The sequence below is a fragment of the Malaclemys terrapin genome, chromosome 3 (genome assembly GCF_027887155.1).
Source record: "Malaclemys terrapin pileata isolate rMalTer1 chromosome 3, rMalTer1.hap1, whole genome shotgun sequence".
NCBI classification, from domain to species: domain Eukaryota; kingdom Metazoa; phylum Chordata; order Testudines; family Emydidae; genus Malaclemys; species Malaclemys terrapin.
In genome coordinates, this window is record NC_071507.1 from 164235891 (window position 1) to 164262881 (window position 26991).

At 39.1% G+C, this 26991-nt stretch overlaps 1 protein-coding gene across 5 annotated transcripts in view; it reads right to left on the minus strand.

Moving 5' to 3' along the window:
• Window positions 1-26991, minus strand: part of MCPH1 (microcephalin 1) — a 218668-nt gene that overhangs the window by 177812 nt on the left and 13865 nt on the right. For 4 of the 5 annotated variants that reach the window (XM_054023956.1, XM_054023958.1, XM_054023957.1 and 1 more), the window contains 5 exons: window positions 26560-26674; window positions 25982-26122; window positions 21377-21472; window positions 17049-18380; window positions 8164-8276 (listed from right to left, as the gene is read on the minus strand). In XM_054023956.1, the coding sequence (XP_053879931.1) occupies window positions 8164-8276; window positions 17049-18380; window positions 21377-21472; window positions 25982-26122; window positions 26560-26674 (1797 nt within the window). The remainder of the gene's footprint in view (window positions 1-8163; window positions 8277-17048; window positions 18381-21376; window positions 21473-25981; window positions 26123-26559; window positions 26675-26991) is intronic. The other variant, XM_054023959.1, reaches the window with a different exon arrangement.

Below are 26991 nucleotides of genomic sequence, written 5' to 3' on the forward strand. Positions count from 1 at the left end.
GGGTTCCGGAAGTCCCAAGCAGGCAGGGAAAATGGGCTCAGAGGTAATTCTAGCACGTCAGGTGACAGTCCCAAGGGGGTCTCTGTGACCTAATCCGTCACAGCAGTTTTATGCTCCTACAGCAACAATTTCAATTAAAAAGTTAACACAACTATGACTGGAGCCATACAGAAAAAACCCACCTGCAACCATTAGTTTAATTGTTTAAATATAGGGCGTTTAGTTTCCTGGTCCTTTGCAGGGCCGGCTCCAGGGTTTTGACCGCCCCAAGCAGCCAAACAAAAACAAACAAACAAACAAACAAAAAAGCTGCGATCGCGATCTGTGGCGGCAATTTGGCGGGAGGTCCTTCACTCCAAGCAGGAGTGAGGGACCGTCCGCCGAATTGCCGCCGAACAGCTGGACGTGCTGCCCCTCTCCGAAGTGGCCACCCCAAGCACCTGCTTGGTAAGCTGGTGCCTGGAGCTGGCCCTGGTCCCTTGACAGCTGAATCTGTCCAGCTGGCTTGTTTGACTTGATAGTTTGTTGGTTTTGAGTTAATTCACCACCACTATAGGAATGTGCTTTATAAATATAAAAAATGAAATTTAAAAGCTGACATAACTGCCAATTGAGTTATTTAAAGCCACAGTTTGTGTGTGTAAACAGCTTCAGCTTTAAAAGTCACTTTCTCCCTCTGTTGGAGTTTGCACCCCCATGAATATTAATATTTCTTCACCCATCCCCAACAATGACAGCACACCTCATGTTAAAAAGCTATCAGTCAAATGTTGCAGTTTGCAATAAGGCAAAACTGCCACTCATTTCAAAGCTAATGAACCTGCAGCATCAAGCACCTTTTATGTTTTCTGTAATGGAGAGAGGCCCAACTATTTAAATAAGTGTAATATACAAAATAAGTAAAATAAATCTTAACAGATTCCCTTCAACCTACAGTATGCATCCATAAAGAAGTGGTTAATTTGAATGAATAAAGACATAAAAATACAAATTAATTCACTTAATAAAAGTGTTATATTACTAATACAAAAATTATGTCAATTGCTAATGAAATGCAAAAAGGAAATCTCTTATTCAGAGTGATTTACAACAATCTTCAAGAGCTGTATGGATATAATTTAGAATGCTGTTCGTAAACCAGAACATTTCCGACATACAGAATTATGCCAGATATCAGTTAGCTTGCAAAGAATATTCATTTTCCAAAAGTTAAATATCCCAAATGGGAGGATCTCATCAGCAGTTGCTTTTCTTCTTGGTAGTTTTCATGCCAAAAGGGGAACAGGTTCAGTTTTACACTGACTCATCACCAAAGCAGCTGCAGCCCACTGAATTGCTTTGGGTTTCTGGCATGCTAATTACAACCTCAAAATAACAAGTAGGTACCCAACAACAGTAACTAAACTTTCAGTTGTTTACCATAGAGGCTACATTTTACCACTGATCTTTGTGCAAGCCTCCACTAATATCACTATGAGTTCTACTGTAAATTAAGGATACTAATGTAGCCTATAAGTTTATATTTATGGTCCAGGAGATAAAGTAAAGAATTTGCTCCCTCTGTAGAAGTCGTAAGACACCCTGGGATAGGTGATAAAAAAGCAAACAAGTTGATAAGTGTATTAATATCTTAAAGTGGTAAACAGTGGTAAGATAATTGTATACAGGAATTTTGCTGGGAATGGGATACTCTATAGACCAGTGGTTCTCAACCAGGGCTCTGAGGCCCCCTCGGGGGCCACGAGCAGGTTTGAGGGGAGCCAACAAGCAGGCCCAGCATTAGACTCGCTGGGGCCCAGGACAGAAAGCTGAAAGCCCACTGCATGGGGCTGAAGTCCTGGGCCCTGAGCCTCACCACTTAGGGCTGCAGCTGAAGCCTGAGCAATGTAGTTTCGCAGGGGCCCCTCTAGCATGGGGCCCCAAGCAATTGCCCTGCTTGCTACCCCTTAACACTGACCCTGGCTTTTATATGCAGAAAACCAGTTATTGTGGCACAGGTGGGCCGTGGAGTTTTTATAGCATATTGGAGGGGCCTCAAAAAGAAAAAGGTTGAGAACCTCCACTCCAGATTATACCTATAGTATTTCTGAAATTTATAGATTCACAGATAAGGTCAGAAGGATCCACTGAGATCTAGTTCAGCGGTTCTCAACCCGTGGCCCACGAGCCGCATGCGGCCCAATTAGCACACAGCTGCAACCCAACTGTGTGCTAAAGGCCGCCGGGCTGCACAGTGGGGTCCAAGTTCCTGCCTGCCTGGCGCAGTGGGTCCGGGCTGCCCAGCGCGGTGGGGGTCTGGGATCGGGACTGCTGGCTAAGCCAGCCCCTCAGAGTCCGGGGCCACCATCCAGCCCCACAGGGTCCAGGGCCGCCACCCAGCCCTGCAGAGGCAGGGGTCCAGGTTTGGGACTGCTCTCGTGCTTTTAGCCATGCAGCAGCCAAGCCATCAGGTGCAGCACTGCCAAATTTGGGTGCAAAGGAGTGCCATAGTTCTGAAAGAGTAGATCCAGCCAGAGCGGCAGTCGCAGCGGGGCGGCCACTGAGAGGTCCAGCAGTGTGCCGAACCAGCGTTGACGAGGCCAAACTGGGATTGTTAGGATAACCTTTGCCTTGTCCTGTATGATCTTCACAAGGAACCTGTGGATTAATGGCACCGGTGGGAAGGCGTACATTAGAGCCCACAACCATGGGAGCAAAAAGGCATCTGATAGGGAGCCCCTGTCGATCCCCCGAATCGAGAAGAATACGTGGCACATTCTGTTCTGTTCTGCCAGAACAAGTCCACCCAGGGAGTCCCCCACCTTCGGAAGATCACACTGACCACCTCTGGATGGAGAGATCATTTGTGGCGAGACCAGAAGGTTGTGCTGAGGCGATCTGCCACCACATTCCTGGTTCTGGGGAAGTGTGCAGCCATGAGATGAAGGGCATACTGCACACACAAATCCCAGATAGAGAGCTTCTTGATGAAAGACTGATGACCGGACTCTGCCTTGCTTGTTGATGTAAAACACTGTGGCCTTGCCCATCAGAATCTGCACCACCTTACCTTTCAGGTAAGGCAGGAAAGCCTGGCAGGCCAAGCGATCGTCTCAGGACCAACAGCCTTGCATACTGAGATTGCCCTGGTGGGCTCCCCAGCCAAGGTCCGAGGCATTGAAGACCAGGATCAGCGACAGGGACGGGGCAGCAAAGGGACCCTTCAACACTGATCCGGGGTCCAGCCACCCATTCCAGAGACAACTATATGTGACCTGGCACCCGGACCACCCAGTCCAGATTGTGCCTGTTGGGGATGTAACCACGCTTGCAGTGGTCTGAGGTGGAGCTGGGCGTGACGGACCACGTAAGTACAGGCGGCTATGTGACCTAACAACCTGAGGCACATATGGGAGGTGGTGAACAGGTGGGTTCTCACAGGCAAGATCAGGTCTGACATGGCTTGGAAACAGGCCTCTGGGAGAAAGGCTCTGGCCCACATGGTGATGAGGACCATTCCTATAAACTCTATCCGTTGTACCGGTATCAGGGTTGATTTCTTTTTGTTTATTAACAGGCCCAGATCGTGGCAGGTGGAACACAGATCGAGGCTCCTTCAAACCTGATCCCAAGATCTGCCCTTGATGAGCCAGTCATCAAGGTATAGATAAACCTGGACCTCTTGACGCGTCAGGTAAGTGGCCACCGGCACCATACATTTTGTGAACACTCGCGGGGCCAACAAGAATCCAAAGCGTAGCACCGTGAATTGGAAATGGCACTGGCCCACCACAAAATGGAGAAACAGTTTGGGCCCTTGGAAGATGGAGATATGAAAGTATGCGTCCTTCAAGTCAAGGGTGATGTACCAGTCTCCCAGATCCAGGGAGGGAATGATGCAGGCCAGGCAGACTATGCAAAACTTCAACTTTTTGAGATACTTGTTGAGGTGTCGCAGGTCAAAAATGGGTCTTAGGCCCCCTTTCATTTCCGAATTAAGAAATAGTGGGAGTAGAACTCTTTTCCCCTCATGTCCCGGGGGACCTCCTCCACTGCTCCCAGTCATAGGAGGTTTTCCACTTCTTGAACGAGGAGTTGCTCGTGGGAAGGGTCCCTGAAGAGGGACGTGGAAGGGAAGGAAGGCCGAAAATTGCAGGGTGTCATCCAGAGATATTATGCCGAGCACCCAGCAGTCTGAGGTTACTCGCGACCAAGCCGACTGGAAGGGATGCACGTGGTTGAGGAATGACTAGGGTGGTGGATCCTGAGGCTTGACTGGGCACCATCCTTGAGCATACCCTCAAAATGAGTGCTTCTGGCCCCCTTGGTGTTTTGAGGAGCCTGGCTGGATGGGTGAATGGGAGACAGAGGGGCAACGGTGACAGCTGAACACCATGTCTCTCTCTTTTCTTAGAGGAGCCCTGCCAGGGAAGCCAAGGCCTAGATCATGGGGGTGGCCTGAACTGCCTCCTCGTTGATTGCGGCATATGCAAGCCTAGCGAGCAGAGGGTATCTTGAGTGTCATTGAGTCCATGCAGCCTCGCAGCCATTTGCTCCGAGAAGAGTCCAATCCCGTCAAAGGGGAGGTCCTGAATGGAGGACTGCATCTCCTGGGAGAGACCCGCGGATTGAAGCCAGGAACTCCGCCCAATCACCACGGCTGAGGTAACAACCCAGACTGCCAACTCTGCCGCATCCCAGGCCATCCTGAGGGAGCTCCTCGCCACAGCGGTACCCTCCTCCAAAATGATGGCAAACTCCTGGCCCAGGTCCTCGGGCAGGAAGTCTTTAAACTTCTTTAGGGAGTCCCACAAAATAAAATCTGCCCAATGGGGCTTGATGGTTAGACACTCAAAACTCAAGGCTGACTGTTGAATAAACTTTCCTTCCGAAAAGGTCCAGCTTCTTGCCATCTTTCTTTTTGGGAGTGGAACTCGCCTGCCCTTGCCTGTCCCTTTTATTGGCTACAGAAACGACCAGCAATCCCAGGGCGGGTAGGTATACAAGTATTCAAACCCTTTAGCAGGCACGAAATATTTCTTTTCGGCCCACTTGGATGTTGGCGGGATAGAGGATGGGGTTTGCCAGAGGGCCTTGGCTATCTTTAGAACCCTTTCATGCACAGGATATGCGACCTGCGAGGGGGTTGTCGCCGGAAGCACATTGAATAGGTTGTCCAATTGCTCTGTCATTTCCTCCACCTCCAAGCCCAAATTCAAGGCCATACTTCGCAGTAGGGATTGGTGCTCCTTGAAGTCATCGGGTGGGCTGGCCTGCCCAGGCCCCGCAACTGCCTCGTCTGGCAACAATTGTACCACTGGGGGAGGGGCTGGAGCATTATCCCCCTCCTTTGCAGTGGGCATCTGCTCTCTCCCACTCTGCACTTGACCTTGTGGAACTTAATCAGATTTCTTTTGGCCCAATCCTCCAATTTGTCTAGGTCACTCTGGACCCTATCCTCCAGTGTATCTACCTCTCCCCCCAGCTTAGTGTCATCTGCGAACTTTGCTGAGGGTGCAATTCATCCCATCATCCAGATCATTAATAAAGATGTTGAACAAAACCGGCACCAGGACCGACCCTGGGGGCACTCCACTTGATACCGGTTGCCAACTAGACATCGAGCAGTTGATCACTACCCGTTGGAGCCCGACAATCTAGCCAGCTTTCTATACATCTTATAGTCCATTCATCCAGTCCATACTTTTTTAACTTGCTGGCAAGAATACTGTGGGAGACCATATCAAAAGCTTTGCTAAAGTCAAGATTTATCACGTCCACCGCTTTCCCAATATTCAGAGCCAGTTATCTCATCATAGAAGGCAATCGGGCTGGTCAGGCATGACTTGCCCTTGGTGAATCCATGTTGACTGTTCCTGATCACCTTCCTCTCCTCCAAGTGCTTCAAAATGGATTCCTTGAGTACCTGCTCCATGATTTTGCTGGGGACTGAAGTGAGGCTCATCATCTGTAGTTCCCCAGGATCTGCATGGGGAAGGCTCCCCAACTCCCTAACAATACCTCCCCCCCAAAAAAATAACTGTTCTGTACTTCTCCCACCCACACCCAACAACCCTGCAAGTTCACTCCCAGGCTCTTTTCTAGCAATTACTTCCCTCTGCCTCAGCTCCTCTGTTACCCCTGATCCCCCCAAGTTTTTGCTCTGCTTCTGAGGGGTACAGGAAATATATTTCTGTTTACATTAATTACTCAAAGTTCTGTATTAATATGCCCTAGTAAGGAATCTATTTGTCAAAAACATTTCCTGAATCTTTTTTGTTGTCTGCATTGTTACAGACATATTTGCTGACGGGTATCTTGAAATAAAATTAGCAAAATAACTGAAACTGGCATGATTATATTGCTATTCTGTTCTGGCTGGGAAAGAGCAACAGATACTGCACTTTGCAGAGATCTACCTCTCACCTAGACAGTACAGGTATCATTGATGTTCAACACTAATGAAGAAGGAGCGAGGGCTGGAAACACAATTCTTGAATCCCAGTTAATATAGTGACAACCTTTTCACTTGTGAAAAAGTATTAAAATCAATTATCATTCAAAATACTTCTTATGGGAGTCCTGATTCTAAACCAACTTTTGAAGGAAAATTAACTGTAGTTTATACTGTTTTCCAGACTGTTTTTTACAGGCTAAATAATAATTTGAGCAGATCACATTTCAAAATGAATATCTGTAACTACAGTAGCAGGATCAAACACAGCCTTATACAACTGGAATTCTGCAGAACCACTCTTGGTTTCAATTAGACAGGAAGCAACAGCAATTTATAAACTTTTGAAAGAGCCTTGTAAATTAGTATTGTGATAAGACTGGATTCCGCTAATACTGCTTGTATATTGAGTTATGTAAAATGCTTAATACTAAACAAAAAAAAAGTTAAGATAAACAAGGATCCCAAAACAGACAAGAGCAATGAGATAAAATGGGAACTACTGTATACACTTGTGGTAGTAAACAATTTACACAGACTAAAGATGAATGAATCAGTGACAAAGAATTCATGCGTCTGACGAAGTGGGTATTCACCCACGAAAGCTTATGCTCCAATACATCTGTTAGTCTATAAAGTGCCCCAGGACTCATTGTTGCTTTTTACAAATCTGATACAATAGCAATGATAGAGATTCTGTAAGTAGTCCGAACAAAGGTTGAATGGTGATATTTTCTGGGGGTGCAATACAGAGTCAAATTTTTGTGGCAAATCATGAGATGGTTCTGACTAAATTCTTCAAAATAGTGGACCAGAAATCTCGAAATATAGCAACAGCCGTGATTTTAGCAAGTCTGTTCTCTTTCTTTTTAAAGAGAATCTGTCTGTGAACAGTTAAAAGAATCAAGTAGCATAAAGGCAGGAACCATTGGTCCATCTAGTCCAGCAACCTGCTACCAAGAGTGGCATTTAATTTGGAAGCTCTCCAATAATTGCACCTACTTAATATTTCAACGTAGAAGGAAAATAGGTCTTTTGACCAGCAGATCTCTCTGAAATTCTTTAGACAGACATCCATTGAAACACGGGCTAGCTTTCTATCCTAATTTAGCTGGTTTATACTTCATCTCTCTGGGTGATTTTGTCCACAAGAAACTTCAGCCATCTTTATCTTCATTCTGCCAGGTGGTACATAGTATGTAAATTTACTTTTACCAGTTATATTTGCTGCTAATCAATTTTACATTTACCAAGAACAAGGTTTTTAAAAAGTGAAAAACCAGAAAGATTAAGTGAGAGTAGTTCAATAGTAATGCTTCATCTTCAAAGTTTTACATTCAAGTCCTGCTTGAACCATAAATTGTTTAGTACTATACAACACAGAAGTGAAACCGACTTTGTTTAAATGGATGCTTCTTCACAATATAACTGCTAAAAATATCACAATTAGTAGTTCTCTGATAAAGAGAAGCTTAAGGCATGTTTTCAAGTCATATTCTAAATACACTGACAATTATATGATGTAGTTCATACATTGTCAAGCCTCACTAGAGTAGGCCTGTCTAGGCCTTCCTATTCAATATTCACCCAAAATGTAAACAAAAAAAATGACAGAAAATTCAATAGATCATTTTGCATTGCATACTGAGGAAAGTTTTATTTTTTAAAGGTGTTAAAATCATATATTACATATAAAAAATGGTCTTGACATTGTGTCTATGTAGACTGACCTTTTTGATTCTCCCAGTTTTCTTTGATTCCCCACTGGGCTTATTCTTGTTTTCATTAAAAACTTCACAAGAGACATCTGTAGCCTCACATACTGAAATTTCATTTTCAATACCTAGAAACCAAGTGCATCAAAAGTTTAGATCCTTGCGGAGAAAGCAAGGTGCAATCTGGTTAAAAAAAAAAAAATCTAAAAAAAGTTTTTGGAAGTCTTTTCACCCAAGTACCAACAAATACAACTAAAACATTTTCAAAATATCATTTGCATATTAATATTTGTGCTGTTTACTTTTCTGTTTCACTCAAACTATGACAGTGCATTTACACTCCTATGTCTCTGGTTTAGCCTCACAATTTCTAGTCTCATGCACAGTGGCACAATGATACAGTATGTGGACTTTCTGAATACTTTTCTAAATAAAAATGCCCTTGTGTGTTTTGAATTTCTTTGTATCCACACAAAGCCTAAATTTGGGGACATAAAGCACTGATGTTTGAATTTTTCCTTATACATCAATGTTTATTAGCCTACTTAAAATGAATTGGTGGTATCAGGCCTATTGTCAAGTCATACCCCTCCAACACAATTGGCACCTTGTCATCAGGTAGAGGACTAAATGGGCATGGAGCGTAGCTACTACCCTAAATATGGCCCTCCGGAAAAGGATAAGCATGCACTGTCATTGCCTGTGCTGTATCTGTTCTGTGATTTAATAACTTTCAGTCTCCAGGGCTGTCAAAACCACTTTTGAGAAGTTAATTTGTGTGATTAAGATGTATATACTTTGATCAATCTTTTGATAAACGCATGTTTAATTACTGAAGATTTAACTAGGTCATTATTGCCAATTTAGTTTACTCGAGTCTAGACTAGGACATTGCACAATTTTTCATTTCAAAATGTTAATGTCTTATTAAAGAAAGTTTAGTGCACCAGGTGTTTGAAATTCAACTTCCCCCAAATAAGCTGATTTTCCATTTCTTTTAGAGGATAAAATACGAAAGTGTATTAAATCAATATTCATGAATATAACTGCATTTAAAACTTGAACAAGCAAAATGAATCATATACATGATTTTTTTAAAAAAAATCTTTATTACTAAAATATAAAACTTTCTAATTCTCTATCAACTATCCAAGAACACCCAAGCATTTTAAAAAATGACTTTTTAAAAGGACAAAAAAATGGCAAGTAATTTAAGAACAAAAAAGTGTCCTTTATCCATTATTAGAATTTAAATGTTTTCAGTTTTAATCTAGTTAAGTATTCTACCATTTCTTCTATTTAATGTGTGCACCTTACTCATTATTATATGATAAAATCAAAATAATAAGTTTCATTTGGATTTAGAGTGTCACATTCTAGTTCTAATGGAACAGAAAAAAGCTGATGAGTTTTAATTCCAACACTGCAGAGTAGTATTTATATAATGAAAATTCTCACTCATTCATGAGGGCATATACCTTAATATTACATTTCAGGTAAAATCCTTTCGTATGCAAGAGTTAAAATTGGGATTTAATTTAAATTAAAGTGTCCTTTTAAACGCAGAGTACCAATTATATAGCTTTAGCATATTGGTTTTTTATATATATCATTTGAATTACATTTGTGCCTACTGGCCCCGGTTATAGACCAGGATTCCATCAGGCAAGGCACTGTATAGAAAACTATAAAAGTAGGGCTGTCGATTAGTCGCAATAAACTCACACGATTAACTCAAAAAATTAATCACTCTGTTAAACAATAGAATACCAATTGAAATTTATTTAAATATTTTTGGATGTTTTTCTACATTTTCAAATATATTGATTTCTATTACAATACAGTGCTCACTTTATATTATTTTTATTAAAAATATTTGCACTGTAAAAATGATAAACAAAATAAACAGTATTTTTCAATTCACATCATATAAGTACCATAGTGAAATCTCTTTATTGTGAAAGAGTAACTTACAAATGTAGATTTTTTTTTTTTGTTACATAGCGGCACTCAAAAACAAAACAATGTAAAATTTTAGAGCCTACAAGTTCACTCAGTCCTACTTCTTGTTCAGCCACTCAGTAAGACAAACAAGCTTAGTGCTGCCTGCTTCTTATTTACAATGTCACCTGAGAGTGAGAACAGGCGTTCGCATGTCACTTTTGTAGCCGGTGTTGCAAGGTATTTACGTGCCAGATATGCTAAACATTCGTATGCTCCTTCATGCTTCAGCCACCATTCCAGAGGACATGCTTCCATGCTGATGATGCTCGTTGAAAAAATAGTGCATTAATTAAATTTGTGACTAAACTCCTTGGGGGAGAATTGTATGTCTCCTGCTCTGTTTTACCCGTATTCTGCATATATGTCATGGTCTCGGATGATGACCCAGCACATGTTGTTCATTTTAACAACACTTTCACAGCAGATTTGACAAAATGCAAAGAAGGTACCAATGTGAGATTTCTAAAAATAGCTACAGCACTCAACCCAAGGTTTAAGAATTTGAAGTGCCTTCCAAAATCTGAAAGGGATAGGGTGTGGAGCATGCTTTCAGAAGTCTTAAAAGAGCAACACTCTGATGAGGAAACTACAGAACCCGAACCACCAAAAAAAAAAAAAAAAAAAAAAAAAAAAAAAATCAAATTGCTAGTGGCATCTGATTCAGATGATGAAAATGAACATACATCGGTCTGCTCTGCTTTGCATTGTTATAGAGCAAAATCCGTCATCAGCATAGAGTACATTCTCTGGAATGGTGGTTGAAGATGAATGGACATACGAATCATTAGCCCATCTGGCATGTAAATATCTTGTGACACTGGCTACTACAGTGCCATGAGAACTCCTGTTCTCACTTTCAGGTAACATTGTAAACAAGAAGTGGGCAACATTATCTCCTGTAAATTGTAACCAAACTTATTTGTCTGAGCGATTGGCTGACGTAGGACTGAGTGGACTTGTAAGCTCTAAAGTTTTACATTGTTTTATTTTTGAATGCAGTTTTTCTGTACATAATTCTACATTTGTAAGTTCAACTTTCATGATAAAGAGATTGCACTACAGTACTTGTATTAGATGAACTGAAAAATACTATTTCTTTTATTTTTTACTGTGAAAATATTTTTAATAAAATAAATATAAAGTGAGCACTGTACACTTTGTATTCTGTGTGGTAATTGAAATCAATAGATTTGAAAATGTATAGAACATCCAAAAATATTTAAATAAATGGTATTCTATTATTGTTTAAGAGTGCAATTAATCGCAATTAATTATTTTAATCGCTTGACAGCCCTATATAAAACATTTATTTACAAGTAAAGGATTAAAAACATTAAGAAATATAAGATGTAGCTGTGTGACGGGGTATATGTAGCCCACACTGGCCCACCTGGAATTGACCACACAGTGGGTTGAAGAGGCCAGGCCCCCTTGCCCCTGCTGGGCATGCTCTAGATGGAAGCAGGATATACAAGGTAGCAGCCCTGCTCAGTCTGGGCTGACTGAGGAGAAGAGTGGACGTATGCTGCAGGCTCCTGCCAGAGAACTGCTAGAGTTCCAGACTTCCGAGGCTGAAGACACGGCATCTGAGCTGGAACTCCCCTCAACCACAAGGGATCAGAGTGACAGGAGGTCACTACCCTCAAGGGAACTGACGGAGCCAAAATCAAGGGTAGGAGGCAGCCCAGGGAATACAAAGATTAAAATGGGAAACAGAGCCTGAATCCAGGACTACAGGTTTCATAAGGCCCGGGTCAGGACCTGGTAGGGTAGGGTGAGCCTAGGGCCCCCTATCCTGCCCCACATTTACTGCTGGGTGCAGGCACATGTAGGGCGGACATGACTGGCCAAGGGCAGCTCCAATGACTCTGGGCACTAGGCCAAACTGTCCTGGGAGCAAGGGTGGCCCTATGGATTCTGGCCACTAGGCCAAGCTGCCTAAAGACAGAGAGCACCCTAGTGACTCTTGCCATTTGAGCCATAGCTACTCCTTTAATTGTCTGCCTCAACTTGACACCCCGTGACAAGCTGTTATATAAACACACACACACACACACACACAGAGTTATCCGACCTTAAAGTATCTGTGTCTTTACAGAGGTGGAAAAATTAAGGTAGAGAAATTAAGGCTAGCATTTTCAAATTTGTGTGTCTCAAATATCAATAGTACTGAACACCCAGGATGAAAGCCTGGCCCAACTTTTGAAATCTGTGGCAAAACTCCTATTGACTACAAGAGAAGCCAAGTGTCACCCCCTGGAGCTCCCATCCAAGTAAATGGGACTAAAGTCGCCCATTGTCACCACAAGGAAATAGCAGCCATGAAGAGATTTCAGGACTCTTGATTCTTCAGCCTTGTGATCAATCCACAAGACTATAGGGGACCAGAGAAATTTATAACTTTTGCCATGTAAGAGAATGTACTGTTCCCATATTCATTATAGATCATCAAAATCACTCAATCCCCAAGTTTGTAATTCAGAAAGACTAAAAATAATGTGAATGAAATCTATGTTCAAGTGTCATCTGAACAATTGAAGAATGTTTAATCTTTCTTAAAATCTATTAATGTTCAATTCCTTGCCTAACCTATCATTTATTGCTGGGGTTTTCAGGTAAATAGCTATAGGAATTAAATAGATCTGGGCAAGTGTTACCATTCTAAACCACAGTAGAACACCAACTTATCTAATCGCTATCCCTATCAAAAAATAAATCACAACCAGACTGATGGAAATTGTATTACTATAAAATGCATAGTTTAATTAAGTTTGAACTACAAGGAAGTTTTACATAATTTGATAACTAGCAAATCCATTAGGCTTCCCTTATCTCACGGTATATTAATGTTCACTGAAAATAGTGTATACTGCTGCATTTCCATTAACTCTTATTCACAGATGAGAAAACCACTAATTCTCTCCCTTGTGTTCAGCGCAAATCTAAGACCTTGACATAAATGTCACTGATCACAAAGCACTATAAGATGTTAACCATAGTTTTTCTTTTTTTAAAAATTATCAAGGGTAGAAGAATTCTCTACTCCACCAAAACAATTAATAGACAAGAGGAATCTTATTTTAGGGAGATGTTTTATTTAAGTCTCTTATGGTTACTAATTAATTTCTACTGCTCTTGCATTTGTGCTTCTCCTGCACGTACTGCTCCTAGCAGTAGAGTGAAACCAAGCACTGCCACTTTTATTCCTGCACAGCTCAGGAAGAGACCCGGACAACAGTGGGAACAGAACCCTATAAAAGTGAACTGCTTAGGAAATTGTGCACAGTTTGCAAAGTCAGAGCAGGAGACCTGAATTGTCAGATCCCATATTTCACTTGCATGCAATACCCGTGCACTCACATCTATGGCCACAAATGGTTTACACATGAAAATTTTATCAACTGCTCACACAAGTCTTAGTGGTGAAAACTAACATGTGCAGGCAAAGACAGAATTGAGGATCCTTTGAAAATAAGTATCCTCTCATTGAAGTCAATGGGAATTTTGCCAATAACTAAAGGAAAGAGAAATATTTGGGGTCAAATCTTTCTCTCTAAGTTTCAAACTCTAGCATAAGAGTATCAGAGCAAAAAAAAAAAAAAAAAAAATTTTTTTTTCCAAGGGACAAATCTTTTATGCAGGAAGCAGATCAGTTCTGTCATCATGGATATTGGATTACTTTTTGTCTACATGTTTCAGGAGAAAGGTCAAAGGTTTATTAGAGATTTTTTTTCAGCATTTTAAAAAACAGCAGTTTCCTCTCTGCTAGCTCTAATCAATATTTGCATGTAACACTTTCAAACAATTACCTGGAACATAGGAACAACAATAAAAGTTAAACAATTTTGACTATTTCAACATAAACAGCAACAAATAAATTCTCTTGAAATAGAAGGGAATTCACAATCAATCCAAAATAAAAATGAACGCTTTATTTACAAAACATCAATATTTAATAACCACACTGATTCACAGTCTGTTAGAATTCTCCACATTAACTAATCTAAAAGTTTAAGTGGGACTTGTGTTTCACATAACTTTATACCTAAACAAATTCAAATCTTATACTTTTCATTATTGCTCCTTCCCTTTCAAATGATTTTAAACAAGGGCTCCCCAAACTCAGGCTCTATTTGATCCTTCAGTGAAATCACAAGACTGACCTTGTGACATCAAAAGCACCGCCAAAGAAAACAGTGACAATGGTAAATGCCAGATAACATCATTAGATCAAGCAGAACTGGAGTAATTGAAAGTTCTTAACCAAAAAACAGATTTTCAAATAGCAGCAGGAGGCAGAAAAATGTAAAGGCTCAGTAAATTGATTATATTTTCAAGTTTGCCAAAGTATGAAAGTTCCTCTTTGAGGGAATTAAAGCAGAGTGGCCCCAAAGAGAAGCTCATTTTTGGATTTGGAGCTATAATTTATAAGTTAAAATTCAACTAATATCAAAGCAATTGATATAGCTATCTAAGTTTAAAACCACACAAACGGAAAAAGCACCTTTGAGGTCCTTATGCTTATCTTGTAAAAAGAACAAAGCAAAGATGTTAATTTTATGACCATTTTCTAAGCTTGGGTATATGGCACAAAACATATAGATCTCCATAATCATTTAGGTCTAAACTTGAGACAAAAGCTATTTTTCTAAGCTAGTCCAGGGGTTGGCAACCTTTCAGAAGTGGTGTGCCGAGTCTTCATTTATTCACTCTAATTTAAGGTTTCGCGTGCCAGTAATACATTTTAACATTTTTAGAAGGTCTCTTTCTATAAGTCTATAATATATAACTAACCTATTGTTGTATGTAAAGTAAATAAGGTTTTTAAAATGTTTAAGAAGCTTCACTTAAAAGTAAATTAAAATGCAGAGCCCCCCGGATTGGTGGCCAGGACCCGGGCAGTGTGAGTGCCACTGAAAATCAGCTCGCGTGCCACCTTTGGCACACGAGCCATAGGTTGCCTACCCCTGAGCTACACAATTGTGGGGTACTCCAGACCTTAAAATATTGGTACTCATTTTATTAATTAAGACAAACCAGTAGCGGGAAGTGTAGAGATATCATACCTACAGCTATATTTAAGGTTCTCTGTCAACTTAGGGTTTTTTTCATGATTCATAATCAGCTATGTTTGCTGTGCACTAAAACTTTGCATAAAGTTTTTAATAATAAAATTTAGATGTCATTCTAGCACTCTTTTGTAAAAGTCTAACTAAATTTACAAAATGAAATTAAGCTTATATGAACAAGTTTTTCCCATATTCAAAAGTCAAAAATATCAAAATTTAAAAATAGCATACCCACAACAGACAGTAATTTTTTGCAGGGAAATTCCTTTGGTATCGTATCATACTAGTATATTCTAATACCAGAATGATTCTAGCAATTTTTAAACTTGCTTAAATGATTATCCAGTAATAAAAAAATCTCATGACTGTTAAAAATTAAGCCTGCAACATACTGAAAAACAAATTCTAAGTTGAAATTGGCATTCCATCTATATCTTTTGGACTCACTCTTTCACCTCCATCCACACCAATGGCATGAGTTACAGCAATGCAAGTTTTCAACTTACATTTTTATGGGCATCTCCCCCTGCTAATTTTTAACCGCAATTTTATTTAAAGGTAGTTTTTCTACTGGTGGATTAAAAGGAATATACACATTCCAAATTAAGAACTATATAATATGGACAATTTGTAAAATCACAGTACAATTAACCATGATAATATTGTTTCTTAGGATACACAAGAAAAATGGCACAGGGTATTTATAGTGTGCCAAATACACCTCTACCCCAATATAACACTGTCCTCGGGAGCCAAAAAATCTTACCGCGTTATAGGTGAAACCGCGTTATATCGAACTTGCTTTGATCCATCAGAGTGTGCAGTCCCACCCCCCCGGAGCACTGCTTTACCGTGTTATATTCAAATTTGTGTTTGTCATAACTATAAAGGGAAGGGTAACAGCCCTCCTGTGTACAATACTATAAAATCCCTCCTGGCCAGAGACACCAAAATCCTTTTACCTGTAAAGGGTTAAGAAGCTCAGGTAACCTGGCTAACACCTGACCCAAAGGACCAATAAGGGGACAAGATACTTTCAAATCTTGGGGGGGGGGGGGGGGGAAGGCTTTTGTTTGTGCTCTTTGTTTTGCGGGTTGTTTGCTCTTGGGACTAAGAGGGACCAGACATCAATCCATGCTCTCCAAATCTTTCTGAACAAGTCTCTCATATTTCAAACTTGTAAATAACAGCCAGGCAAGGCGTGTTAGTTTTATCTTTGTTTTCTCAAATTGTAAATGTTCCTTTTGCTAGAGGGTTTACCTCTGTTTGCTGTAACTTTGAACCTAAGGCTAGAGGGGGTTCCTCTGGGCTCTTTGAATCTGATTACCCTGTAAAGTTATTTTCCATCCTGATTTTACAGAGATGATTTTTACCTTTCTTTCTTTTAATTAAAAGCCCTCTTTTTAAGAGCCTAATTGATTTTTCCTTGTTTTAAGATCCAGGTGGATCTGGACTCACTAGGAATTGGTAGGGGGGGGGAAAAAGAGGGGGAATGGTTAATTTCTCCTTGTTTTAAGATCCAAGGGTTTGGATCGGTGTTCACCAGGAAATTGGTGGAGAAGTCTCTCGAGGCTACCCGGGGAAGGGTTATAGTACTTGGGAGGGAGATATTCTAGGGGAGAGGTAGACAGTTTCCCCCAAATAACTCAAATAATTTGGGTGGTGGCAGCAAAACCAGATCTAAGCTGGTAGTTAAGCTTAGAGGTTCTCATGCAGATCCCCACATCTGTACCCTACAGTTCAGAGTGGGGAAGGAATCTTGACCGTGTTATATTGGGTCGCGTTGTATCGGGGTAGAGGTGTATCAGGAAAAAGAAATTCACATACTTGGACTGCATTTTTTGAGCAGGATTTCCTTCTTTTCTCCTGTTGATTTTTCTGTATTTGTAGAGTCTGGAAAAGTAAGTGGGTGTTCTTTTGGCTCCACTGCACCCATTTTGCCACTTTTTAAAGAATCTGGTGCCATCAATACAGTATTTTCTTCTGGTAGTCTAGTTTTTGAAAGACATTGTTTTCCTTCAACATGGTAGTCCGTTTTAGAATTTAATTGCCCAAGCATTTTTAATTTATCATGATGCTGCATCTTTGAATTTTCACTTGAATGGAGCAACTTACCAGTAGCTTGAGGGCAACTATTCACGCTAGTTCTGCAGGATATTTTCTGAATATTTTGAGGCAGTTTATTCAGAGGGCTAGAACCCAGGGCTTCTGCAGTCTCAGTGGCTACTCCACCTGACATGCAGTTTAAGGTCACACTTATTGTACTTTCTGAACATTCAGTTATCTTGCAGCCACTCTCTGTTGAAACACCACTTGTCTTAACAGTTCTCTTTCTTTTTTTGATAAGAGCAGTGCACTGTTTATCTGACCCTTCAAACAATCTATCTTGTTTGTGGCTTAAAAAGTCTCTTTTGCAACTCACTTCAGGAGCACTTGGCGATTTCTGCTGAACTTGCAAAGGAAAGTGTCTTACTTGCATTTCACTTTTCTTCAAATTAGAAGGTGAAAAAAAGTCATCATATGAAGCTTCCTCTATGTCTGATGACTTGTTACGTGTGGTCATTGCTACAAGAAACTCATTTTCAGACCCTACCTTACATGACGAGGTGGTCAATTTCATATTATATTTTTCTCTTTTTGGTTTCCCCCTTATTTTGTATCTGACACTACAATCCCTTGTGTCAACAGGAATATTTATGTCAACCAAAGGCATATTAATAGAATCTTCACTGCTCACTAATGAATCAGACTGATTACCTGTGGTAACTGCAGCAGCTTCCAACTGGACCATTTCTGGGGAAAGAGTGATGTGACTCAAGCCTTTTTCTTGGAGAAAAGAACTTTTGGTTGAAACTGACGCAGAAGTCAGAGTATCTTCACCACTCTGATTTAGGTTAGGGGAGACTTCAGATTTTCTCTTTTTAGGAAATAGTTCACCTTTTAGAGGGTGTTGCAAAATTAGTTTTTTATTTAAATGTTTTCTGTTAGATGATTTTGGAGTTAAGTTCCCTTGGTCACTGCTGGAAAGCAGAGAATACTCTGATGCAGGTGTTGAAACATAAATATCACTTTCAGCTGATGCTGGTTTCTGATTTTTGTATTTACAGTTTCCCCAAATGTCATCAAAACTCGAGTTTAAAGAATCACTGATGTGCTCTTCTGCAAGACATTAAGAACAGAAGTATAAACATTTTAACAAAATGGAATAGTACAAAGTTAAGTTAGTGAAGTATGTGGGAAGTTACTGAAATAATTGTCCAAGGATTTAGCCACTTAACATTCACACGGCTAAGATTTTCACTGAAATGTTGAAAAAATGTATTTCTGTATTTTCTCTCTTAAAATATTCACTTTATAAAGTGTTTGGTGGAAGAATGTGATAATTTTAAAAGAACCTTTTCAGAACTCGAGCAACCCAGGGCTCAGATACAGACTAGAAGAATGTTTGATTATTCTAGAACAGCTTGGAGAAACCTGGCATGTTTTGACTTTTTCCCTACATATCATGTTCATCTGTGTCTGGTAATTCTGTTATTTACTATACAGATTCAACCAGTTTGCATAGTAATGAAGTTATGCTTACCAGCCTGTAATTGCCTATAAGGCTGTCAAATTCATGATAGTTAACTCAAGAGATTAACTCAAAACAAACTAACTCGATTAAAAAATTAATCATGATTAATCACAGTTTTAATCACAAATTTAAATTGGTATTTTATTATTATTACAAATATTTTTGGATGTTTTTCTACATTTTCAAATATGTTAATTTCAATTACAACACAGAACACAAAGTGTACAGTGCTCACTTTATATTATTTTTTATTATAAATATTTGCCCTGTAAAAAACAAAAATAGTATTTTTCAATTCACCTCATACAAGTACTATAATGCAATCTCTTTACATGAGAGTGCAAGTTACAAATGTAGATTTTTTTTTGTTACATAACTGCACTCCAAAACATAACAATGTCAAACTTTCGAACCTGCAAGTCCATTCAGTCCTACTTCATGTTCAGTCAATTGCTAAGACAAACAGGTTTCATTATATTTAAGGGAGATAATGCTGCCTGCTTCTTATTTACAATGTCACCTGAAAGTGAGAACAGGTTTTCACATGGCATTTTTGTAACCCACATTGCAAGGTATTTACGTACCAGATATGCTAAACATTCATATGTGCCTTCGTGCTTCGGCCACCATTCCAAAGGACATGCCTCAATGCTGATGACACTCGTTAAAAAAAAATGCGTTAATTAAATTTGTGACAGAACTCCTTGGGGGAGAATTGTATGTCTCCTGCTCCACAGTTTTACTCGCATTCTGCCATACATTTTGTGGTATGGCAGTCTTGGATGACAACCAAGCATATGTTATTCAATTTAAGAACCTTTTCACTGCAGATTTGACAAAACACAAAGAAGGTACCAATATGAGATTTCTAAAGATAGCTATAGCACTCGAGCCAACATTTAAGACTCTGAAGTGCCTTCCAAAATCTGAGAAGGACAAAGTGTAGAACATGCTGTCAGAAGTCTTAAAAGAGCAACACTCCAATTTGGAAACTACAGAACTTGAACCACCAAAAAAGAAAATCAACCTTCTGTTGGTGGCGTCTGACTCAGATGATGAAAATGAATGTGCATCAGTCCACATTGCGTTGGATAGTTATCGAGCCGAACCAGTCATCAGCATGGAAGCATGGCCTCTGGAATAGTGGCCAAAGTATGAAGGTGCATATGAATGTTTAGCATATCTGGCACGTAAATACCTTGCAATGCGGGTTACAAAAATGCCATGTGAACACCTGTTCTCACTTTCAGGTGACACTGTACATAAGAAGCAAGCAGCATTATGTAATCAAATTTGTTCGTCTTAACGGTTGGCTGAACAAGAAGTAGGACTGAGTGGATTTGTAGGCTCTAAAGTTGAACGTTGTTTTGTTTGAGTGCAGTTATGTAATACAAAAAAAATCTACATATGTAAGTTGCACTTGCATGTAAAGAGATTGTACTAGAGTACTTGTATTAGATGAACTGAAAAATACTATTTCTTTTGTTTCTTTTTTACAGTGCAAATATTTGTAATAAATAATAATAATATAGAGTGAGAACTGTATACTTTGTATTCTGTGTTCTGACTGAAATCAATATTTGAAAATGTAGAAAACATCCAAAATATTTAAAAAAAATAGAATATCATTTAACAGTGTGATTAAAACTGCAATTAATCGCAATTATTTTTTTAATTTTGTGATTAATCACAATTAATTTTTTTAATAGTTTTACAGCCCTGATTGAAAAGCTGGCTTCTGGACTCTGTTTTTAATAAAAAAAAAAAAAAAAAAAAAAAAGTGTTACATTAGCTATCCTCTAGTCATATGGTACAGAAACTGATTTAAAGGATAGGTTACATACCACAGTTACTAGTTCTGCAATTTCATCTTTGAATTCCTTCAGAACTCTTGGGCCTGGTGATTTATTACTGTTTAATTTATCAGCATGTTCCAAAACCACATCTAGAGACACCTAAATCTGGAACAGTTCCTCAGATTTGTCACCTAAAAAGAATGTCTCGGCAGTGGGAATCTCCCTCACATCCTCTGAGTGAAGACCGATGCAAAGGATTCATTTAGTTTCTCCACAAAGGCCTTGTCTTCAAGTTCTCTTTTTGTATTTAATTCTCATTTTGCTTCCAGTATCAGACTGTTTGAACTACACACACAAAAGTTTATATAGGACTACTAAAAGAAAAGAGAACCAATAGTGAACTAAGACAGCAAGCCACAAGAACAAGGATGGGCATTTACCTCATGTAGTTTCTCATGCTCTTTCATTACAGTTCTTACATTTTACATTCTTTTCAAATCAAGGGGACAACTTTTTGTTTACTTTTATCACTTGTATTCAAATATAAGCATGTTTTCCCAAATCTCGTAGGGATATTTATCCTTGCAACACATTAAGGATTGTGAAGCACTCTGAGATATGCTAATAAAAAGTGCTATATAAGAGAGGTTGTCTCATTGAAGTCAAAATCTGAGTATGTGACACTACACTATAATACAAACTATCTAGAATATACTATGGTTTTACTTAGAACATTTATAATTTTAAAAAATATATTTCACAGAACTTAAAGTTACATTATTTACCTGGAAGCAATGCACTTGCAGAACTGGTGACACCAAGAGACTCTCCATATCCAGGCTGTGTTGAATTAAGTGTAGATATCTGAGACATTTGTGAAGCTAAAAAATAATTTATGAATAGTTTATTACACTTTTTTTCCCTATGAAAGTTTCAAATTTAAAATGCTCATCTATGCCAAGAGACAAATCCAAAAAGTCATTAACATAGTTACTGTGATGCAAAACACGCACATACAAAATTATAAGCAAACAGGCCTGCGATATATTTGCAACCAATATCACTTTCTGATATATTGAACTTCCATAAGCCACGAACGCTAAAATGCTTCAACTTGGCTCTCTCAGTCCCTCCCTAAGTAACTTAGATACTTTTAAAAAATTCACCCTTAGGTGTCTAAGTATGGTTTTAAAGCCTAACTTTAGGCTCCTATTTCTGAAAATTTTGGCCTGTGTGTATAAACAAGTTCACAAGTGCTTTGTTAAAGTATTGAAAGTCTAAATAGCTTTTTATTGTTAACTATGAAGGGATCTTAGTGTGAAGTGAAAAGAGAAATTATGCCAGTAAGGGAAAATACAATTTTAGCCCTTGACACTGCAAACACTTGTGCACCTACTAAAATTTCAAGCACTTGAATGCTCCCATTGAAATCAGTGGAACTATTTAGTAAGTAAAGTTATGCATGTGCTTAAATGTTCGCAGGATCAAGGCCTTAATCTTCATTGTTTTGAATTCTGCAGATAGTTCTGTAAATTCAAATACCAGTAGTGAGTGGTATTTGCAAATACAGTGTTTATACTTCAGTTCATTGTAAATTTTAATATTACAAATAGCACAAACTTGCACAGCTTAATATACCACAACCCAATTTAAACCTGTTTCTTTAAAAAATATTTAAATCGATTATTTAAAATCGGACCACCCAGTGCTACTTTGTATAGTAAATTAGTAACATTTAAATTGCTTATGTCTTTTATCTATCATGAGCTCTCCCTTTTATAGTGACCTGACATTAAGTGTATGAATAAAAATTAAAAAAGGAAAAAGCTGGTTTGGCTGGAATTTTCAAAAAGGTCCAATGTTGTGGAATTTTTGTTCAAAACTAGAGGACCATGCTATTACAAAAATCAATATTGAATTTGTTTCAAACAAATTTAATCCCATAAAAACAAATACTTCAAAACAAAAACAATTACTTCAAAATAGCATGTTTCTGGTATGAAAATATATATTTTTAAATCTAAAAAATATAGATTCTTGACATTTGAGTCAAGAAATGTGATTAAATAAGATTTCACTCTCAAAGTGTTACTTGCATAATTCTACTGTGCATATCAGCAGAACCATTGCAGTTTATGTTCTGACAATCACTGATTTCAGTTATAGCATGAAATGTCAGATGGTATTTAAATAGACATATTAGGGAATATTAAAATAATAGCACTAATGAGTGGGAAGAATCTTTAAAAATTTCGAGTATTTCTGTGGTTAGTGGGAATGTTTTTAGTAGCAGGAACAAAAACGCTAAATTTACCATGTTGCTGCTCATGACTGGAGTGTGACCAAGTAGTATGTGGCTGGTTATTATGAAGTATTTTGAGCACCACAGAATCATAGAAATGTAGGTCTGGAAGGGACCTTGAGAAGTTAAAGTCCAACCCCCTGCACTGTGGCAGGACCAAGTAAACCTAGGCCATCCATTATAGATGTTTATCCAACCTGTTTTTAAAAACCTCGAATGATGGGGATTCCACAATCTCCCCTGGAAGACTAATCCAGTGCTTAACTGCCCTTATAGTTAGAAAGCTTTTCCTAATATCTAACCTAAACCTCTAGTGCTAAAGATTAAATCTATTACATCCTGTCCTACTTTCAGTGGACATGAAGACCATTTGATCACAGGCCTCTTTATAGAAGCACTTAACTTATCAGGTCCCTCCTCAGTCTTCTTTTCTCAAGACTAAACATGTTTTTTTATCCTTTCCTCATAGGTCAGGTTTTCAAAAAGCTCCATGTTGTATTAGGACATCCATTTGGTATTACTTGCTGAACACATGACTAACCCTGTCCAAGACCAGGCTCTTATGAGATATTCCAATCGGCTGCCCAGAAAGGTGTTTCACACCACATTGGAGAACAATCTGAGAAGCGCCCAAGACCAAAAAAAAAAAAAAAAAAAAAAATCTAGGGCTACTAAATGGTTGTTTTTCAGCTACCAGTTCTCCATGAAACAATGGATTCTCTACACAGGAGCCCAAAGAAAGAACCTGGCATTGGCCACTGTGGGTAAACAGGATACTGGGCTGCATGGACCTTTGGTCTGATCCAGAATGGCCATTCTTATGTTCTTATGAACAAGGCAAAGAGGGAAAGACTATTTAAGAACAATTTCTCTTTGAAGTAGATCATTCATCGCCACATGCAAAAAGTAACGGCCAGGCAGGAGGGACTCTGCCTAGCCTGATATGCTGACAAGACCTCACACTCTCAGACAGATTGAGATTAGACTGGGGGAAGGAGTTGTGCATCTCAGGATACGTCTACACTACCCGCCGGATCGGTGGTTAGCGATCGATCTATTGGGGATCAATTTATCGCGTGTAGTGTAGACGCGATAAATCGATCCCCAATTGCTCTCCCTTCGACTGCTGAACTCCAGCTCAGCGAGAGGCGGAAGTAAAGTTAACTGGGGAGCGACAGCCGTCGATCCTGCACTGCAAGGACACGAAGTAAGAGATTCTAAATCGATCTAAGATATGTCAACTTCAGCTGCACTATTCTTGTAGCTGAAGTTGAGTATCTTAGATTGATCGATTCCTCCCCCGCTCCAGTGTACACCAGGCCTCAGGTATTCTGTCATTTTGCAAAGATCTATAACCCGAGTGCTTTTTCAGAGTAAAGTGACTGTGGTTAAAAAATGTTCGTTGCTAAGCCTGTGTTCCTTGCCTTTCTGCCACATTGACCCTAAAAGCTGTGGCTTACAGTTAAACCCTAAGACAAACTCTGCAGGAGCATGTGCAAGCAAATAGGAGCTCAGGCGGTTTGAGTCACTGGTTCCAGTGTTTTGGTAGCCGAACTGTGGAGTCCCAAGAAAGGGCTCAGACAAAAAGGTCTCAGCCTAGGAGTGTATCTTGAAGCCCCAAACTAGAAACAGATTCGACTCAGCCCAGACCCAGGTGGCTTAAAAAACACATGGGACCCAGCATTTGGGTCCCCTTACAACAGACTGGTGACTGTCTAGAAAGGGACTAGACTGACCAGGGAACATGTAGCAACAGGAGTGCAGAATATAATTCTTTAAATGGGTGGAGCAACAAAGTTCTGGTGGTGAACTGTAGGCAGATATTAGACTAACACAGCTGTGGATCCTAAATGACATACTCTGAAGACAGAAGGCAAAGGAAAAAAAGCTTAATTTGTTACCTGTTTTCAACCCCCAAAATAAGAAGAGTCCAGGAGCTTGACCATGGGATATTTTCTGAAACTGGACTATTAGTCTATGTCTATATTTAAACCACTACAGTGGCACAGTAACAGCACTTCCACTACACCACCGTAGCGCTTAAGTATAGACACTCACTACAGCGATGGGAGGGATTCCCCCATCACTGTAAGGAATTTACCCCTCCCGCTAGCCCCGAGAGGTGGTTGCTAAGTCGACTGTGAGCATTGTACCACGACTCTCCACCATGCTTAGATCCATGCCGCCATCCAGAGTTAAGTATGCTGCCCATGCAATTTTTATCTCTGGCAAAAGAGGGTGCAGGGAATTCCAGAGAGCAACGGCCCTGATATTTATGGGTTCCACCAGTTGTTCACATCAGATTTCACTGAGCAAGGGGTAAAAACAATGGAGGTTCATTTGTGGAGGGGGGGGGGGGGGGGGAGGAGTATACTTCAATTCTATTTTATGATGATCATCTTGAAGTACCCAAAGTTCTTTAAAAAAATGTAAGCTACTCTAGAAACTATGAACTAGGATGACTTCATCTACCACTGAACTACTAATTCTGGGTTGAAATGGAGCACAAAGCAATAATCAACAGTTTAGATTACAAGAAATATTGTAAACAATTTTAACTGCAGGAAGAAAGTAATTAAGTTGATATTTCACCAGCACCCCTACTTTTGCAAGAGGTGCAAAGGTTCTTTAAAGACTACAAGCAGTCAAGACTTTGGTTTTACATATTCTCTGAAAGACAGCATCTCCCAACACTATGCTATGTCAGTAGTTCAACATTCAGAGGGCAGACCCCTCATTCTAATGGATTACTAGCACCTACGGGTTCCTTGGAAATCCTTTATCCAAGCAATGACTTAACCCTGCTTGACTTGAATGATTTCAACATAAAAAAAAAAAAAAAAAAATCACATGACTACAGGTTGTTGGACCAAGAGTCCTCGATTTGGTTTCAATATTTATATATTTTTAATCATGCATTTTCAGTTTAAGTCAGGGTAGGCAGATGTTTTGCAGCAACTTAATTTATCAATTCTAAAGAAAATTACACAGTCCTGGAACGTGTGCAGGGCTAGCATCAACATAATTCAGCGAGAAAGATGGCAACCATTTATGCTTTTTAATGAATTCATAAGGCTTAACTCCTTACCAGTTGGGGAAAGATTTTCCCTTTTCTCCTTCATGTCTTTTATTCTCTTTTCCATTGCACTGCACTGATCTTTTATCTTATTTGTAGGGCTATATGCAAGTGAACCATCATCCTCAAATAATAAAACAGGTATATCGGTTTCTAAAAAAGTAATTGTAATTTGCAGTTAATATGAGGCTTCCATATTTGAACAGAGCATGAATTTTTAAAGTACAAAGTTGTATTTTTAAATTCTGTTACTCAAAAACTACATTTCTACAATGCTGTCAGTACCGCAAGTTTAATAATGCTGAATTCCAAACAACTCCTTAAAAATGAAGTCCAATACTACTTTTTAAATTACTAAAAAGTAAATTATTCTTTAATACCAAAGCATGCATAATACTTGTAGTAGCTTTTCTTAGTTATTTATAATATGAATTCTCATTATGTTAACTTCAATTATAAAGTGATAAAAGTAAAAATAAGCTATATCTTATGAGTTCTCTTGAAACTTAAAAAAACAAAGATATTTTGGCATGTCTTTTTGGTGCAGTGTTTAATTTTTACAATCTAACCAGAACTATGTATTAACTCACCAGTTGCTGTTTTTTGTATATCTAGTTCTTTAGCCATCAGGTCCAATTTTTTTTGTAGTCTTTTATCATTTTCTGGTGTTTTTTCAACGAAGTCTTTTGGCTGCATGCATTTGTGCTACAAGATTAACCACAGCGTAAATTTCTCATAAATTAACTTGTACTTAACATTTCTCTCTTTTATCATACAATACTATGTGTATTATATGATCATTCTACATCATTTATGACTCCCTGGTAAATCCCATTTAGCCAGCCATGGATAGACCATAAAATTTAGGGGGAAATTTCAATGTGGATTAAGGAAAAAATGATTTCAGATTTATCAGAATGACCAGTAAGAAATTGGACAAAGCCACTCTGGACATTTTAATACTCATTTGAAAATATGGAATATTTTAGACTTGGATTAACATTTTCAAAAGTGGCTAAGCA